The sequence below is a fragment of the Mesoplodon mirus genome (genome assembly GCF_964341445.2).
Source record: "Mesoplodon mirus genome assembly, chromosome: 6".
NCBI classification, from domain to species: domain Eukaryota; kingdom Metazoa; phylum Chordata; class Mammalia; order Artiodactyla; family Ziphiidae; genus Mesoplodon; species Mesoplodon mirus.
The window spans coordinates 132,041,155-132,060,952 of NC_138982.1; the positions used below are offsets into that span (position 1 = coordinate 132,041,155).

General features: G+C 38.2%; 1 protein-coding gene across 12 annotated transcripts in view; it reads right to left on the minus strand.

Moving 5' to 3' along the window:
• Nucleotides 1-19,798, minus strand: part of GRIK1 (glutamate ionotropic receptor kainate type subunit 1) — a gene marked incomplete at both ends in the record, with an annotated part of 432,363 nt that overhangs the window by 132,066 nt on the left and 280,499 nt on the right. For all 12 annotated transcript variants that reach the window (XM_082625512.1, XM_082625522.1, XM_082625518.1 and 9 more), the window contains 2 exons: nt 1,830-1,883; nt 19,038-19,219. In XM_082625512.1, the coding sequence (XP_082481638.1) occupies nt 1,830-1,883; nt 19,038-19,219 (236 nt within the window). The remainder of the gene's footprint in view (nt 1-1,829; nt 1,884-19,037; nt 19,220-19,798) is intronic.

The window sequence follows — 19,798 nt, forward strand, 5'->3', positions numbered from 1 at the left end:
ATATAAAAGCAAAGCATGGCAGAATGCAGATAAAACCAAAAGGAATTGCTTAAAGAAACAAATTTAAAGAATAAGACCCAAGGAAGAATGATTTCTTGAGCCCTCTCAATGAATAGAAGGAAAGTTACTCAAGATACAGGGGGTTCAGACAGAAACTTCCAGGATGCATATTGAATCCCTTATTAATTCAACAATACAAAAATACAATTGTGCTAAAATGGATACATTAACCATGTGCAAAATTAGCTTGGTTTTCAAATTGTTTCTATGCAATAAACAATATGGAAAATTTGAGGCTTAATTTTCAACATCCCCTTGTTAGTGGAGGATGAGGAAAGCAAGAATATGAGGGCAACTGGTTTGTCCTTCCATTGAAGACTAACCTTCTTAGGTTTCTTTGTTTATATTTTTCTCAAATTTCAATGAAGCCAACTCAACTGGTGTGTACACTGGGGAAGGATAGGAAGTTCTAAGGCAGATGACAATCTCACCTTGAGTAAAACCTACGTGTTCATGGTGATGGGGAAAGGACCATATTTGTGATCAGAGTAAGATACTTTCCAGTTCTCAGGGTCTCCCTCAACTGTTCTGACAGAGGACCTGATCAGGATGTCAATGGAGGGAAGACCACGGAAACTTTAGTTCAGGAATTTCTGCCCTGCATCCCACTCCCTAGATCCAAGCTCAGGAGCAGTGATAATTTTGACACCTGCCCCAAAGCATTTGCCTCATGGCATCCTCTGCAGCCCTTCATGCTCTTAGAGATACTTGAATTAGGAGAGGAATTTACTACTTCTAGAAGTATGTTTATGGTAGCTGCCTGATCCTTGTTCCAAATTCTTTGATTTCCCTAACGTACTAGCCTGCCTTGCCAGTTTTATTTGGTAAAATGATACTCTTACTGAATCTCCCAAAATCTGGGTAGATTTTAGTTGACACACTTTTATAGGTTAGAAATGGAGGTTGGCCCTGTGTTTTCTTCTCATGTAAAAGAGTGGAGTGTGTGTGTGTTGGGAGGGGTGTATTGTGTGTGTGTGTGTGTGTGTGTGTGGTGAGAGCTATCACATCATTTTGATTTGTTAACTGCCTAAATCATTCTCCTTGATCTGATAATCTGTCAAAATTTAAAGTTGTATAGTTCCTTTTGAATTTCTCCATCTTAGAGCCATGATTTTTCTTATGATGAAAAATGTTCAGTGTGGAAAGCATCTCTCAAGCTCTTTATCTTGATGGTCTTCAAAACACCTGACAGGTGAACCTTGGCTAACCCAGCTGTCCACTGGCCACAGGTGGGGAAATCACATCAGATCAAAAAATGTCAAGATACACTTTGGTGTGCCGTCTAATGTATATAGAAAATGTAGATGATTCTTCTTTATTAATAGTTTGTACTTTGGCAGTTTCTATTTAATGAAAGCTTGATTTTACTTCCTTTCTGGGTGCACTTGCATTGATGCTAGTTAAGAAAGGAAAAAGAAAGAAAGAAAGGAAGGAAGGAAGGAAGAGGGAAGGAAGGAAGGAAGGAAGGAAGGAAGGAAGGAAGGAAAGAAAGAAGAAAGAAAGAAAGAAAGAAAGAAACAAACAAACAAACAGAAAGAAAGGGAAAGAAAGGAAGGAAGGAAGACACCTGCTGTTCAGCCTTTCTGGATTTAGAGGGTTCTTAGGAAAGTAAAATAAATCTCCATGACAATAACTTGCCTTGACACTGGTGGGGCTGATTTAAAAATAACTGAAGATTATATATATATATATATATATATATATATATATATATATATATATATATATATATATATAGTGTGGAATACATTTCCACTAGATATGCTTACCAGGGTTGTGAAAAAGTAATGATAGTACTCAGTCATCATGCCCATGAACAGGATCTGCAAAAGAGAAATAAGAGAAGAATCAGAAACAGAATTATAATAAGAAAGAGATAATTCATAGGTTGACTGCTATAGCTTGGAGACATAGAACAGGAAGGGGCTTTGGAAATCCATAGACTCAGTAGATCAGAAACCTGAGACAAACCAATGACTGATGTGGAGCTAGGATCCAGGCCACTGACCTCCATCCAATGCACTTTCAGTATGCTATGTTTGACCTTCATGGAATTAATTGGTCTGACGATCAAATTTAAAAATAGTTTATGCTCAACAAATTTTATATCTGGAGTTGTACATAATGGCACAGAGTTTTGCCTTTCCTACTCCCGGGGTTTCTGAGTAATCCCATGCTTATATATATATATTATTGATCTCCTTAGCTTTAGTACTTATCATAATGCCTCAGAGTAAAACTCATTAAATGTTGAATTGGCAATACTGATATGTAGATATATTTAAATGAGGTTTTATAAATATGTATATCTCTGAAACCCTTCTCTCTACCCCTTTCCCATCTTATCGCACAGAGTGAGTAGGGGAAAAGAGGATTGTTTATAGATAGAAGGATGGGGACTATTTTTATACCTAGTCTCACTGCCTCTTAATTCTGAGTCTGTTACCTAACTGGGATCCTGACAGTTCCAAATATCCTGTGTATATTGTCTTTATTTGGTGGGGAGGGGTCAAAAGGAGGTAGACAGAAAGGACAGGGGTTCTAGGTAGAGGTAGTTTCTTAAAACTGTGATCTTACTTTTGGATTCGTGAAAATGGTGTCCACTGAGAAGAAACAGTTGCAAATGCTTTGGAGATAAGATATTGTCATCAATCTTTTAAATCAAGAGTATCACCTTCCTTGGTGCAGGTCACAAAGGACTGTTTGAATGCTGTCTTTTTGGTATTTGCTTAGAAATGAATGGAGAAGACTCAGAAATGAAACTTTCAAGACAGTTTTCCCCACAACCCTGATATATTCTGGATGCAAATGAGAATCCCCATTGGAAGTTTGAAAATCAGATATTCTTATGCTCCATCCCAGAGACATCCAGAATTAGAATTTCTGAGAGTGGAGCTTCTGTATTTCACAGCAGTGGCTGGTAATCACTGCTCGATGGAAAACATGTCCGTTTGCATTAAGGAACAAGGACTTTCATAACTTCAGTTGAAGAGATGGATTGAAAAGTTCTTTAGAAAAGCAACACAAGTTATTGGAGGTTTTATAAGGTGTCTAAGATATGTAAACTAGAATGATTTTACATGAAAGGGGGTAAAAAATGGAGAGGGTATTTGGAGAGGGCACGTAACATACACGAGCACAGATCTGACACTTCTTATGCCCTCTCTGCTAACATGGAAACCAGAGGAATATTTGGTGAAATTGTAATGTCATGAAGGTAGGAAAAATGACAGGAAACTCTATGAATCATAAGCCCACAGTATGTAAGTCACTCCTGTGGTGATAACAAGGCCAGGTGCACAAAAGGATTTTTAAAAGGGTAGGATTGCTTTAGGGCCATCAATAACATTTAAAATCATGCGTGGTGAGGTCTTATTAGCTGGTCTCTTATATCACTGGAGCATAAACAGCTAACCTGCTGGGGTCAGTCAGGAATTCAATTTTTCATTTAGGTTGTTAGTATAATTGCAGACAAGGCTATCTCTTGAAAGGGAACTGGAAAGTTTTATGTCAAGATATAGACCTGGACACTGAGGTTTAAAATATTGTTTCTGAAAAAATACAAAGGCACCTGAGTTTCCAGCTTTTCATATGGGCTAATTTTTCTTTTTAAACTTTATTGTGGGGGCATTTGGTCACAAATTGAGAGTATAGGCTTTTTTTTTAAAGCAACCATTCAACTAATTATTATTATTCATAATTTCAGGAAGCAAATATTCATTTGATATGTCTCTTACTTAATGTTAAAAGAGTCATGCAGATGCAGTGAATAAATAGCTAATGGACCGGCTTTTGTTGCAGAAAGAATCCTTGGGTCTTCCAGATACACTTTTTATTTGATATACTACAAAAATCCCCATTCTTGACTTTCCTACCTAGTGCCTGGGTCAGTGCTTCCTGGTTCTTTCCTTTAATTTCCTAGAAATGAAAATTAAGAAACAAGTATAGTCATGGATCATTGAGCTGTCAATTTTATGGACTCTCTAGGACATGGGTGAATGAGAAAATTTTAGATAAAAATAAAGCCAATAGCACCAAACTCTTTGGTTTGTAGACTGATTTGGACTGGCTGCTCTGTTGTCAAATGGTAGTATACTTTATACTTTATAGCATTCACACCACGATTTTCTCTCTGCCTGTTGCTATTTCAGCTAAAAGTCATTAAGGGATTATGAAAATGTCATATCAAGATAAATGTCAGTTTTTCAAATAGTGTAATCATGATATGGGGATTTTTAAACGGTATTTTGCAAAACTGACTTTTTCTTAACAAACACTACCTTGTTTGAATTTTTTTACTGTATTTTGCTGGATTGACCAGGAGGCACTGACTTAGGCAGTGTACACTTTACCAAGACAGTATTACTAGGAACTAGTTTTGGCTCTATTTAAATCATTTTTAATGGTGCAAAACACATCACATCACACACACTAATAAGTAATAACTGTGGCTGTCAATACTATTTGTACTGATGGCACATTCCCCTTAATTGCTTCCACCAATACTTTAATAATGGTTGTTTCCTAACAGAATTATTCTTATTAAATATCCTCTTTAAACCATATTATTGACATAGATTGATAGACTGTAAAAACATAGCCCTTTCAATAACATTTTATATCTATAGTAAGGATGTATTTAATACCTATTAATCTTCTTGATTTTGGAAGACCCATAGTGTGGACTTCATTAGTACCATTTCCAATTATCCAATATGATGTGATTGCATTTCTTGGCCCCTTGTGCTTGGGTGGAGCCATGCACTGGTTTTGGTCAAGGAAGTGGGAAAGATACTGACATATGTCACCTTCCAGAGATCTCACTCACCCTGACAGGTGACTACCATGATTATCAGTGCCAGACAAGCCATTTTTTTTGTTTTGGTTTTTCTGAATAAATACAATTATCTGTTTCATGAATACTTCAAGGTATGTCATGACTTTCTTTTGATTACTAGAGACTTTAGGGTAAAAACTGTGGGTCCTCCATTAGCAACTACTCAGGAACATAGGGTATATATTCTATGTGCAATTGTCATTCAGCTTTATGTTTTTCTTTAATTTTTCCCTTGGTACCAAATCCGCCCCTTTCTTAAAAAATATTTATGACTTTTTTCAAATGTATTTTTCTAGGCTGCTTCAGTTCTTTGTATAATAAAAATATAACATGAATAAATTATCATCGTTGGGAGAAGTGGAATACTTTTTTATTTTCCATAAAGAGAGATGAACTATTCAGATCTGATATAGCTGGGTTGGGTTAGGGTAATAAAAAAAGGCCTCTAACAAAATACCATTCATAGTTAATCATATTCTATGTCCTTGCAGAATCAATGATAAGAAATCAAAAGTTCTTGTAGACGGTGGTGGTTAATTTTACATATCAACTTTACTGGGCCGAGGGGTTCCCAGATTATATGTTATTTCTGGGTGTGTCTGTGAGGCTGTTTCCAGATGAAATAAGCTTTTGAGAAAGCAGCTGACTCTTCCCAGTATGGTGGGCATCATCGAATCCACTGAGAGCTTGATTAGAATAAAAAGGCAGAGGAAGAAGGAATTCACCCCTTTTCCTTCCTGCCTGAGTGCCTGAGCTGGGACTTTGGTGTTCTCCTGCATTTTGACTGAGATTTCCACCACTGACCCTTCTGATTTTCAGGCCTATAGTTTCAGACTGTAATTACACCACAGCTTTTCTGGGTCTCTAGCTTGCACATGGCAGACTGTGTGCCTTCTCAGTCTCCATAGTTAAGTGAATCAATTCTTCATAATAAATCTCTTCATATATATTTCCTATGGGTTTTGTTTCTCTGGAGAACCCTGGTTAATACAGAGAACAATACCAAAATACTAAAAGTCCTACATACTCTGCATACATATGACATTCCTTTCCATCTAGATAACACAATCCTTAAACGAGTGAGGGGAAGAGAGGCTGACACCTACGTGAAGGCTTTCTCTGTATTATGCTATGATGGAAATGGCACAGACTATTCTATTGTTTCAGTAGCTAGAAAATAATTACTGTTTTCTTTCTTTTGTAGTCAAAATGAATCATCAGAAAGCACAATAAAATTCATTGGCATCTTTACTCCTGTCCTGCCCCTAGGTTCATCAGAACCTTTTTTTTTTTTTCTGGATTCCATGTATATGTGTTAGCATATGGTATTTGTTTTTCTCTTTCTGACTTACTTCACTCTCTATGACAGACTCTAGGTCCATCCACCTCACTACAAATAACTCAGTTTTGAGAATGGACTTGAGGACATCAGGAGGGGAAAGGGGAAGCTGGGACGAAGTGAGAGAGTGGCATGGACATATATACACTATCAAATGTAAAATAGATAGCTAGTGGGAAGAAGCTGCATAGCATAGGGAGATCAGTTCCGTGCTTTGTGACCACCTAGAGGGGTGGGATAGGGAGTGTGGGAGGGAGATGCAAGAGGGAGGGGATATGGGGATATAGGTATACATATAGCTGATTCACTTTGTTATACAGCAGAAACTAACACACCATTGTAAAGCAATTATACTCTAATTAGCATGCTAAAAAAAAAAAGAACTCATTGGCAGTTGACTCTTGGAAGGACAACTCTAATGACCCCAATGTTATCAAGGTTCTCTGAAGCACAGTTGTAGTTCATTAACTATGATGGCTCCACATTTGCCCAGCTGTTCTCTGGAGTTTTTACAATAGAACTCTCATGGCCTTGTTCACAGTAGTATTGACTCTTCCTGGTCTAGCTCTGTTGTTCTTTGCAAAGACGGTCTGGATTTAGATGAGTAAAGGTATCACATACAGCCTGAGCATCACAAAGACCATATTTTACTTTGTCTTGAGGACCCTCGTCCAAGTCTAGATGAAGAGAGTTTGTGGAGTCTAACTCCTATGGTTGGTGACAGAGTTGGTCTATAAGACACTTGGAAAGTCTCTGAGAAAAATCTTCCCATAACATGTCCTGGTATAAAGATGCCTATGTCACATTTCAACAGGATCATTTTTCTGAAGGCAATGCAGAGCTATGGAGACAGCAATTCTCCACAAACTCTCAGCATCCATTGCTAAAAGCAATTCATACATCACAAATAATTGGCATAATGCTGCTATCGTAGTAGCAGAAACTTGAAATGGAACCGGGAGTTCTCCTAAGCATTTTTGAGGGATTCTTATAATATTTATAAGGGTTTTTATTACTACATCTTTCCATTGAAAAATAGGTGTCTTAGAAGTTTATATTGACTAACCTAAAGTGTATTCCTCCTTTTATAGCCTTATCAATATCAGGATAAGTTCTAAACCATCAGACATGATTTATAGTCAATAATTTCAAGTGAACAACTTCCAAATGTGTGACATACAATGTGGCTAAAATAATGTTTTTACCTCAAGATAGAAATAAGTTATTTCAGCATAAAATAAATCTTCAGGAAACCAGTTGAATAATATCAAGTCTCAGAGAAGCAGTTTTAAGAAGAAAGTTTGAGCTCTAGGATGTAGCTCTTTCTCACCTGCCAACTGTGGTACTTTAGGCTGCAATTGCACTATCCTTTGAGCAGAATGCTCCTTTGGCAACGTAGTTTTTAAGGTTTGTCACCAGTAGGACAAGCTAGGTAAATTAGGCCTTTAGATCAATCTTTATTGATGCAAAAAAAGACACTCATACAACACTGAATGACTGTAACATATCTACAAAGGTAACAGTGGAGTGTATGGAAAACAGCATTGGATCCCTGAAAACCCTGACATGTACAAAACTACCCATATCCTTATGGAGTAGGATGAATAATGGCCCCTTAAAAATGTCCACATCCTAATTTCCAGAATCTGCTAATATGTTATTTTACTTGGCAAAAGAACTTTGCAGATGTGATTAAGTTAAGGATCTTAGTTTATGGGAAATTACTCTGGATTATCCAGGTGGGCCCAGTGTAATCACAAGGGTTCTTATAAGATGGAAGCAGATAGAAGGTGGAGAGGTGATGTGTAGATGGAAACAGAGGGAATGAGAGGCAATGTGATGTAGGACCACAAGCCAAGGAATGAGGACAGCTTCTAGAAGCTGGAAGAGACAAGGAACTAGATATTCCCTGAATCCTCCAGAAGGAAAATAGCCCTGTCAACAGCTTGATTTTAGACTTCTGACCTCCAGAATTGTAAAAGAGTAAATTTTTATTGTGTAAGCCACTACATTTGTGATAATTTGTTACAGCAGCAATATGAAACTAACGCTCCACATTTGCTCACCTTTCTGGGATTATGGCCTATGAGATTGCACAATTTTGGAGTATTGATATCAAGAGCATGTATCAAGAGTAAAAATGACATGTTTGAAGTTGAAAACTTTCTAAATTTCTTTGTGACCCTCCATTCACTTACATATACTAACCACATGCATGTACACAGATACAGCTACCCACAAAGAGTCTAGGGTTTTCCTTCCATTCAAAGATAGTGCTATGCCATTTACAAACCCAGGCCACTTTCCTCCTGCCTCCAAGTGAAATCAAAGGAAAGCAAAGAGTATTCCACACAGTGCTGGTGAATGGAATAGCTGCACTATTTGAGAGCATTTTTCAGTCTTAATTCCTTTATAAGCTTCTCTCTCCAGAGGTATGGTCAGAAGAAGAATGGAAGCTGATGATACTAATAGATATTAATAAATGGAGTGGAGCCCAATGGGGTTTAGTTTAGCTTCAGAAGATAATCCTACTAGAAGAGCCACATGGCATCATCCAGGTGCACAGCAGAAGAGATTATGCTATTTAAGAAGTACAGTCTGCTGACAACAGAGCAGGAAAAAAAGAGATTTCCCCTAGCAGAATGAAATAGGCAACCTGGCAAATGGGAGAGAGTGGAGTTTTTGGAGGATTACATGAACCCAAAGAATAAACTCTCTGCAACATCCAAGGGAAATTGGTGGAAATATGAGGTATAAGAAAGACTACAGTAGAAGAAAAGTTTTAGCAGCAAAGAACTGAACGAATCTTGAAGTTGGAAATTTAACAGAGAATACGTTGCATACACTGTAATCTTTTTGCAATAAGTTTCTTTTGTAATGGTGATAATAAAAACTATACCTCAAATTTGCCTGAGGGTAACCTTTTGAGGGAGAGATTAGTCATGTAGTCACTAAATGGTGGTATTGCTGGTCTCATGATATCTCTGTAGCACAATAAAGTTATCATAATTTGGGTCCTGTTTCTCAATTTTTTGGCTTTTTAGATGACTTTATTTTATCAATTTATCTAATAGCTATCAGGCTTAGGAAAAAATTATTTTTTTTCAGTGTTTCTTAATGCATTAGTATCTCCAAAGAACTCTTTAAAAACACCCATGACTGTACCCTATCCCTAAATATTCTGATTTATTTGGTCTAGGGTATGTTCTAGGCATTGGTATCTGTGATACCAAGACTCTCCAGGTGATACATACAGCCAGAGCTGAGAACCACTGATTTATATTAACCAAACTCATATTTTAAAGGGATAACAATAATGACCAAAACTATTATTTGATGAGTGCTACAACATGTCCACTGTTGTAATAGGTTCTTTATCTACTATTGGGGAGGAAGTGTTATCCTCAATTTATAGATGTGAGCATAGTTATAGTACTTGAACCCAGGTTTGATTTCAATCCTGGGCTCTTTGTGCTATATTTATAATAGGAGGTATATGTGGGAGGAAAGTCAGTAATTTGTACAAAGTCCTTCTGTACTTTGAGAACCCAAATAAAAATGTATGGTTCTTTGCTGAGAGCAAAGTTAGAAGGACAGGAATTGGATCTTTATCTTAAGGAATGAATCCATCAAGCCAAGAGAGCTTGATAAGTTGCCCCTCTATTCTTGTTCAGAGAGCTGGCCCCCATTATAAAAGGTTGTACCATGGATGATGCTGCAGGTATTATGAGGAGCCTCACTCACTTTTCCTCCTTCTGTCAGGAATTCAGACCTACATAGCTCTTCTATTATAACATCTCTTTAGACATTATAATTAATTAGATTCTAATTTTAAACCCCTTCAGTGATCTTTCAGGAAGAACTTCAGTCTCTTTAATGGGGTCAGCTTTCATGAAGAAAAGATAGTTTGGGACTTCCCTGGTGGCACAGTGGTTGGGAGTCCGCCTGCCAATGCAGGGGACACGGGTTTGGGCCCTGGTCCAGAAGGATCCCACGTGCTGCAGAGCAACTGGGCGCCTGCGCCACAACTGCTGAGCCTGCGTGCTGCAGTTGCTGAGGCTGGCACGCCTGAAGCCTGTGCTCCACAATGGGAGGAGAGGGGCATCTCAGTGAAAGGTCCGTGCACTGCAACGGAGACCCAACACAGCCAAAAATAAATAAATAAATAGATAAATTAATTAATTAATTAAAATCTTCAGAAAAGTACTACTTTAAAAAAAAAAGGAAAGGATAGTTTGTAAAAAAAAAATTGTAATGCAATTGTTAACATTGTGTGATACACATAATAATAGATATTTTTGTGTGCTTGATGTTATAATGGCAGTGGACACAACGTGCTTAGGGCTTTGCCTGGCATGCTAAACAATGCGGGCTTTATACTTAAGGCAATAAGGGGTTGGGTCGGGCACTCAGGAATTTCAAACTTGAGAGGGGTAAGATCAGATATTTTATTTAAAATGAACAGTTTTTGAGGTCACATCGAGGCTGGGTGGATAAAAGGAGAGGGAGGGGACTTGTGACCGAGAGATCAATTGTTCTAGCACAGGAGAAAGATGATGAAAGTGATAGAGAAAAGGAGGTAGAATCTGAAACCTATTTAGAAGGCAGGATCTACAACATTCGGTAACTAATAAATAGGAAACGTGAGGGAGAGTCAAGGAGATTCCCAGGTTTCTGGCTTGAGTAATCGAATGGTATTTCTGGTTGGTGGGGGAAGGATGAGTAGGAAGATGCAGTATGTTAAGTCTGGCATATGGAGACTTAATGACATCAGATGAGATCCTCATAAGGTTGGGAGACTTGGTAATTCAGACTGAAAGGAGGTTTGGGAACCACTATTGTGATATGATGGAGGAGGTGATGCAGTGATAGAGTTAGGACTGGGAAGCACTGTATCACTCTTGTAGTTTTGCCTAGATACCATATCACTAATAATACTGATGATGCTAATCCATAACATGTGGAATACTTCATGCATCAGTGGTGGGCTGCTTAGTGCCTCATAGGCATTGTCACATTTAACTTTTCTCAAAACAGCATGAGCTATGGGCTATGACATTCCCATTTTGCAGATGCAGCAAAGAACAAATAACTAAGTCCTCTACTAAATAACCTCATTCAGTGCATTGAGGTTTTTCACAGCACTTTATTCTCCCTTTACCCTGGCACAGTCTTTAGCACATAGAAAATAGCCAATACATGTCAACTGAATTAAATGGTGACATTTAGATCTTATAGGGTCATGCTTATAACAGAAGGGATGTGGCTAACATTCATGGAGAAAGTAGGGTGGAGGGATATTTTTGGTAAAATCTTGCATCTATGAAGGGTTGAAGAAGCAGATATGGTTAACATAATGAAGTGATTTTTAACCTACTTCAGCCTTCTTTAGGGAATCAGATAGAAGCTATGGATCTTTTCCCCTGAGAAAGTCACTCTGAGGGGCACAGACATCCTCAAAATTTTGAATAGAGCTGAGGATCACTGATCCTGCTACAGGCTTAAGACATGCTTTTTGTTATACACATCTTCAGATTCCTTACATGATTCCTTTTAAATTACCCCCACTTCTCTTGCATAGATAATTTCTCTTATTGCCTATTACAGCCAAATTTTGATGTAGCTAGAATTAAGCATTAGAACATCTCTGAGGCATATATGTGATTTTTATTACCTTTCAATTCGAATTGAAACAAATCTAAGTCCTTTTCCAAATCTACTCATTGGAGGTTTTAGAGCATCCTCAAAAGGGCATCCTGCACACTAAGAATACAAACAAATTGCAAACTCTTTCAGTAAATTTTTGATTATTCATAGAGGTCAATTAATTCTTGTGTATATTAATAACATACTCACATCTATGAACTGCTCCTTATAATCCAAATGAACTATGTGCTCAGGAAATGTAAAGAGATTTTAATATCAGCCTGAGAGAAACATAATTAGAATAGGAATGTGCTGTCAAAAAAATTATATAACAAACTGCAAATTGTCATCCAGTTAGTATAAACTGAGATTCATCATGATTACATTGTCAGGATTTATCCTAAGTAATGACCTTCTCATCAATTAAGTATCTCAAAGCCTAGCAAAGGACTCTAAAAAACCTTAAAAAAAGAATGAACTGCTTAATTATTTCCCCATTTCTTTGAAAGCCTACTAAGTACAAGGCAATGTGCAAGTTCTTTATGTCTAGACGCTAGTAAGAGGGTTCTTGATCGCTTGTATGCATGGAAGCTCAGAGCTGAAGAGAAGTTTAGCAACAATTAGAATCTAATCCAACAATCCTATTTTACAGGTGAGGTGACTGGGTCTCAGAAAAATAAACAGACTCGCTCAAAGTAGCATATTAAGACGGGCTAAGAAACTCAGATCAGAGGCACAATAGACCCTGATTTGAAATTCCAGCCTTGCTATTGAGTGTATGCTCTGGAACCTCATTCTTCTCATCTGTAACATGGGATACGTTGAGACAGTAAAAAGATAACACTTCAGTCAAATACATAGCCTATTCTGGCACACAATGACTACCCAATAAATGGCATTTATTTTATCCTATTAGGGGAAGAGCAGAGTTTGCAACTGCATATCCCAACTTTCAGTCTAAGATTCTAGTCACAGTCCCATACTGCTTTAGAAATTAGCTTCATGGTCTCCAACCAGTAAATTGGCATTAGATAGCTAAACTCTTGTGACATTCATTTTCAAGGTCTCTTTTTGCCTTAAGGTGGCAGAGATTTGGGGTTTTGTTGTTGTTTTCATTGTTGTATCTTTATCACCTTCAATCAGTGCTCAACAAATATGTGTTGAATGAAAAAATGAATTTCTTTACCATGTCCCCACCACATTCATTACTTGACTTCAATATAAACAACATTTCTTGAGAACTTGTGTAAACTAGAAATGATTGAATGTTTGAGAATCAAAGGAAATAACGCATCCAAGAAGTATGAAGCTTAACTAAAATGTGTTCCAGGTTCCATTACTTGGAGAATCAGTTGACTTCTTGGTGTACATAACAGTAGCAGAATAGGATACTTTCTTTTCCTTTGAAATCCTGAGATAAGTTTCAAATCCCAGCTTAGCCACTTGCTGGCTCTGTGACTTTGGGCAAGTTACAAAATCTCTCTGAAGTCTGTCAGTTTCTTGTATGCAGAATTTTCTCATAAAAATTAAATGAGTGATGCATTTCACTTGCTTAGCACAGTGCCTGGCACATAATAAGTGTTGAGTAAAAGGTAGCCCTAAGGTCTTTGGCTTATTTTATGTGTTTATGATTAGAAATAACAGACTTGGGGATCTGACTTAGCTGGCGCAGGTTCCAAACACAGAATTGCAACCTTTTAGCACATCACAGCTATACTGCTTGACTTGATGTTTTCTGTCCTAAGAGATGAAGGCTGATGATATTTCTGTCCTGTGAAAATATGAAATGAAACCCATGTAACTACCTCTGCTTGCCTTGGTCAGAGATGTTAGGCAAACCTTATATGGGGAAAAAAATCCATGCACAAAATTATTTGATTAATCAGCATTGCCATTGCACTTCTTAGCAGAGGGAAGCCAAGCGTTTAAAAAATACATTTTCTGCCTGGTCTTGTTTGTATGTTAATTGAAACAAAAGAAAAAAAATAGAAACAAAACACACAAATGTTGACAGGAGAAAATGCAATATAATTCTACAAAATATTTTGGTACTAAAATGTTCTATGTAGGCTAATGGCTCAATTATAGCTTAATGCTCATTGCCACGAGTGTTGAGGGAGGAAAAACATCTCCCCTCTGATGCACTTGTTCATGTAAACAAGACAGCAGTTTTCCTGAGTCAGAAACAGTATGTTCATGCTCATCCACCAGCCACTCTCTAGCTCAGGGAATTGGCCCAACCCTGAAACAGCTTCCCTGTTAGATGAAGCACCACTGCATCGCTTCCCTCCCTATCAGAGAACCATGAGGTTTCACTATGCTTGAAATAGTGACCTGCTTTCTCAATCCTATTACAGGATTTGAAAATGACTCTGCAGTTCTCCAAAGAAGCAAATTTATTTTCAGGAAGGAGAATCATTAGCTCAAATGCATTACAGGTCTTAATAATACAGAATTTCAAGGTTGAATGAAACCTTCCTTTTGAGGAAACTGAGGCACAGAGGGGTGACTTGTTCAAATGTGCTTGGCAGAGTTGAGAGTTCAGCATACTGAGTGGAGTGGAAGAAAGGTGATTTGGGAGATTACTGATTAAGAGCTTCTAAGCACAGTTCTTGGATCATTCATTTCATCTATTCATTCAACAGAGACGTATTGGTCACTCGTTGTGTGTCAAATAATGTAATAGATGTTGGGGATTTGGGAGAACAAGACAAAGAAAGCTCCCACCCTCTTGTAGTTTACAGTATAGTAGGGGATAGAGATAACAAATGAATCAATGTCCTTAGTTAATTATAGATTTTTATTAGGATTACAGAGCAACTAAGTAGAGTGCAAGGTCATAAGGAAAGAGAAAATAGTTTCTTCTCCTTTATCTCCCAAGAGTTAATCATGAAGGCTTAGGTGAGGCAGACTTTGGAAAAGAATGTTCCGGGTGTTGGCAACTGCAAGTGCAAAGGCCATAAAGTAGGGAAAGGAGGGTATGTTACATGACCAGGCAGAGTGCCCTTGAAATAGTGTATTGGAAGCTGGAGGCTGGCAAGGAGGCTGGAGGGGGCGGATGGGTCACATCATGCAGGCCACAGATTTTTGCATTAAAAGCATGCTCGGTAGATAAAATTAACGCTGTCCCTGAGCTTCAATTTTCATTTCCAGAAAAAAAAAAAAAGATAGGACTAATTATGTCAATGATTATTATGTCAATTAAAGGATATGGTTGCTTATTACCCAGCATGGCACTAGGCACATGTTAGGAATTCCCTACCTAGAATCGTCCTACCCTGTGCCTCATCTTTATTTGTTTTGGTTTTGTTTCTGTTTCTTTGGCTGTGCTGTGTGACATGCAGGATCTTAGTTCCCCTGCAGTGGAAGCGCAGAGTCCTCACCACTGGATGACCAGGGAATTCCCCTGTGTCTCATCCATAAATTCATCTTCCATCAGCCACTCCCTCGGGAGAACCATACTCAGTAGGAGCGAGTGAAGGTGCAAGTGCGGTGGATGGTGAGCAGTCAGTGGGAAGACAGAGGGACTTGGGGGATGTGGGAGTGAGGAGGGGTTGGGGACCTGGGATTTCCACATTAAAGTCAGGCTAAGGAGAGATCAGCATCCTCTAAAAGCAGCAGGATGCCTGCTGGGAAGTGATGCATGGACAGGGAAAGAAGGCATGCAGTGACGGGTGCCATGTGTGTGCTGCTGGTTTTTGGGGCCACTCTCAGAATGCAGAAATTCACGAAGACCATTTCTTGTTATGAGAGCCGTGCTCCCCTGTAGCCTAAGCAAGTCTTGACATTTGAATTTCTAACTAATTTTGGGGAAATAACTTTTCATATTCTCATCATATAGCACTTGTTCAATATGAATAGAAATAATCACTTTGCTGAAGTGATTATCATGCCCAAGAATAATTATAGACTTTTCCCCAATTTTTACTTTTAGAGAAATGTCAAATATATTCTTTAAAGTGAATTTGATTTCTTTTTTCTTAAGAATAATTAAAAAGTAGTAAAATATGATGAACGTGCAGGGAAGTACAGGGAAATAATGGGAAATGTGCATGAGAAGAAAGATGTTGACCTGGCATAGAAAATTTTCTCAGCAGTGATTTTAGTCACCAAAGAAGTAAAAGATATTAATACTAATTTCACCTAAAGGAGACCAGCAGCAAGTGGTTGTGTTTTCCCCAGACATTTCTGGAAGCCTAGTTCAGAATGGTTATCCATTATGAAATGGGGGACCCTTATGGTAAAGTAGGCATTCAGGATCTGAGATCATAGGGCAGGCTGGCTATTCAGAGAGTGACCTTGTATGAGGCACTTAACTTATCTGAGCTTCAGTTTTCTCAGCTATGAGTGAGAATACCAAATTTACTTCAGGATAAACTGAGATGACATACAGGGTGCGTGACACCATCTTTGGTACCTCAGTAAAATATATGTCTCTTTCCTTCCTTTCTTTCCCTCAGGAGAAAGATTGGTTGAGCAGTGGCTGGCATCAGGACCCTGAACTCCTGAACCTTCAGACTCCCTAGAGACACTGCAGACAGATTCAGGAAAGGTCTCTGCAAGAGTTTCTAAATGTTGTTGTCCAGAACTAATGGAGCAAGTTAAAATTGAATCACACAGAGTACTAGTGCCTCATCTGGACTAGAATAGAAAGTCCTATGGTCTTCATTATAACTTTTCAAACCATAACAGCCTCTTGGAGGTTCAAATGAAGCCCATTAAGCCAACCTGGATCCTTTGCTGTGATTTCAAAATGAGCAATAGTTCTTTCACATGCAATAAGGTAAGGGTTTCATGCTGGAAGCTTTTAAAAAGGTTCTCCACCCCTCCCAATCTTTTCAGAGCATGGGTCTAGAACAAAGAGAGGATGAACAGTCTTTTAGTCACTTCCCCCAAGCTTCACAGCCAATTGTACCATTCACGTGATTAGGAAAAACAAACACAAGATAAAACATGGTAAGACAGGATGGAGAAAAATGTTTGTGTCAATGGATTGTGCAAAGTGGAACTAATCCTACTCCTCTTTTCCCCTGCCAGACATTTCTTGAGAGGGCTTCTCTTAGATGATTTTCTGTCCTTTTTTTTTTTTTTTTTTTTTAATTTTTCCTTTGAACGATGTACTCTCTCTGCCACAGGAAAGAACCACTTACATCAAAGGAATTTTATATCCACATTTATCAAAATACAGGAGAAACTCTAGCAGCCCCTGCCCATGGCCATCGGGCACTTCCCTTGCCTATTCCAAGCCTGCCCTTTGGGAGAGATATGACCAGTTATGTGAGCTAAGTGGATTTCTGACTAAGAGAAGCCTCATCAGAAAATCATTCTCTTAAATGTAACAGAGTCCCTAGCTTCTGTTATGAAAGACTCTTGGGAAGGGATACTTCTTTGTATTTTGAGGGCTATGCATAAAATCTGGGTGTTTTTCTCAGTTCTGGCCCACACTCCATTACACACTTTAATGACTGTATTAAATTCTCAAGTGAAGCCTTAAGATAAAGAGCAGCTGATGATATTTATTCACCTTTCAAGTTCTTTAGTTGCTGACATCACTGCAGCATGCTGGCTTTCTTTACTGAGAGGTACTTATAATATCTAAAGACTTGTTAATGAAACTATAGTCTAGAAGTAAGTAACAGATAGTCTGCCTAACTGGAGAAGCAACGTGTCACTGTGGAGAAAGCATCAGATGGGATAAAGGAGACTCAGTGCCCGTTCCTGGCTGTGTCACTCTGGGAAAGTTATTTTATCTCCTATAAAGTGAGAGGATTAGCCTTGATGACGTCTACGATTGTTTTCAACCACAATTTAAAATATGTTCTATGACTCAGTGGCTTCCGAGAAATGCCCTTCCAGTGTGAGATATAGCACTGGAGAGTCAGGCTGTATGACTGTGCCCAGAGAGCTCTTCTAAGTGATTCAGAATCCCACAGTTCTGCATTTGTATGGAGGGGTTGGTCTACTTGTGAAATTAGTGCCCATTACCAGTCAACCCAACAGTACACCCCAGATATTTTAAACTAGGGAGTATAATAACACCTTGTGTCATTTTAGGTAAGAACATTGCCTCATGCCACAGTAACCACTTAAATACAGAGAGACATCCATTAGGCCAAGTAAATATAACCTGGCTATTTTTTTCCTACTTTCCCCAAAATTCAATCCTCTGATTTTTTATTAGTGCTTCTATTTTAAACATCTGGCTTGACTTTCCCATTGTCTCTGTCTATGCTAGAGTTTCTCCACCTCAGCACTGTTGGCATTTTAGGCTACGTAGTTCTTTGTTGTGGGGTGGGGTGGGATCCTGTGTCTTATAGGATGGTTAGCAGCACCTCTAATTGCTAGCTGTCAGTAAAGTGCCACCACCCCCAATATGACAACCAGAAATGTCTCTGGACATTGACAGAAGTTTCTGAGGGGATGAAATCACTCTGGGTTGAGAACCATGAGTCTAGGTTTAATCTTTTTTTTAAATTTATTTTTAATCTGTTTTTTATTTTGATTCCGAGTTTTCTTTCTTAGACATAAGACCAGTGTTATATCCTGAAGTGCCCAGAAAGTATTAACTCTGTTGTTATCATTCTCAATGTTATTAAGATCTTTCATTTATATAAGATTTCACAATTTATTGTTTCCACCCACATTATCCGGTGGACATTAATGCATGGCAGCTCATTGTCTGTAACAAATTAGAAGAGGGAAGCATCTTTTCTGTGACTCTCTCCATGCCCCTTTTTCACTGTGTTTGGAATCTTGCATGTTTGACAAAAGAGGTCTTGCCATGAGGAAGATGTATTTAGGACAAGTCAGGCATTTTGTAAATGAAATCTAGCTTGGTGTTTTCAAAAGACATAAAAGAAGAGATGCTTACTCAACTTGAAATGATACTCTTCTCCTCTCAATCTCTGCTGGCAGGATCTATATATCTCCGAGTATGTACACAGGACCACACATCTACAACTATATATGAACAGGTGGCTTCAAAGAAGTCTGAGCCCTATGACCCTTTAAAAGGGTTCTTAAATCTGCAATCTTCAGCCTAAACTGGACTGCTGGCATTTTATCACGCTGCACTAAGTGAAACCAGATGGCATGTCTGAGAAAGATAAATGAACTCGTCCCCCAACATTTTCACCTCCTTCCTAACCCTCTTACCTGCTTAAGGATTTCAGCGGCTGTTTCATGTGAACAATCAAATATCACATAGAACTCCTTGCCTTTCTTCATCTCCTTGAGTAAAGGCTTGGCATCTTTATTCCCAGATGGCAGCTGGCGGATTTTGATTTTAATGTTATATCTGGAGGGAGCTTTGATGAGCTCTTGCAGACGAATGAGACCTAGAAAATGACATTCAATCATTCAACAAACTGTTCTGTCCAAAGTATTTGCTTATTGCCATTTATAGGCAAACTCATATAATTCCCAAAATGTATCAAGAGGCCATCTACCTAAAGGTTACATTATTGACTTCTCATTAGTCATTCCTCTTTCTATGAAATTCCTCTTTCTATATGGATTATACTGTATTTTCCTTTTGTGGGTATGTGTTGCTGGAAGCACAATTCTCCCAAGAGGATTCTGAATTTTTTAGAATGCAACTGTCCTCTCCAGCTTTCACCACAAATCTTTAACAAATCAAGTCAATACTGTAAGACTTTTGTAAACAAAAAGTTGCTTGAAGTTTCCAAAGATTCTTTTTGAAATGGGTAACACCCATTCACTTTAGAGAAAACCGATAGAACACTAGAATTTCTTGGGGTTATAAACTTCTGTAAACCTTTCAGCAAGTATTTATATATAACATACTCTTTACCAGCTAATTGGTTGGACTGTTCTATATAGTCTTCCAGTTCCTGCCATATAAGCTATTTATAAATGGCTTATTGTATTTTCTTTCTAATATAATTGAACATCGT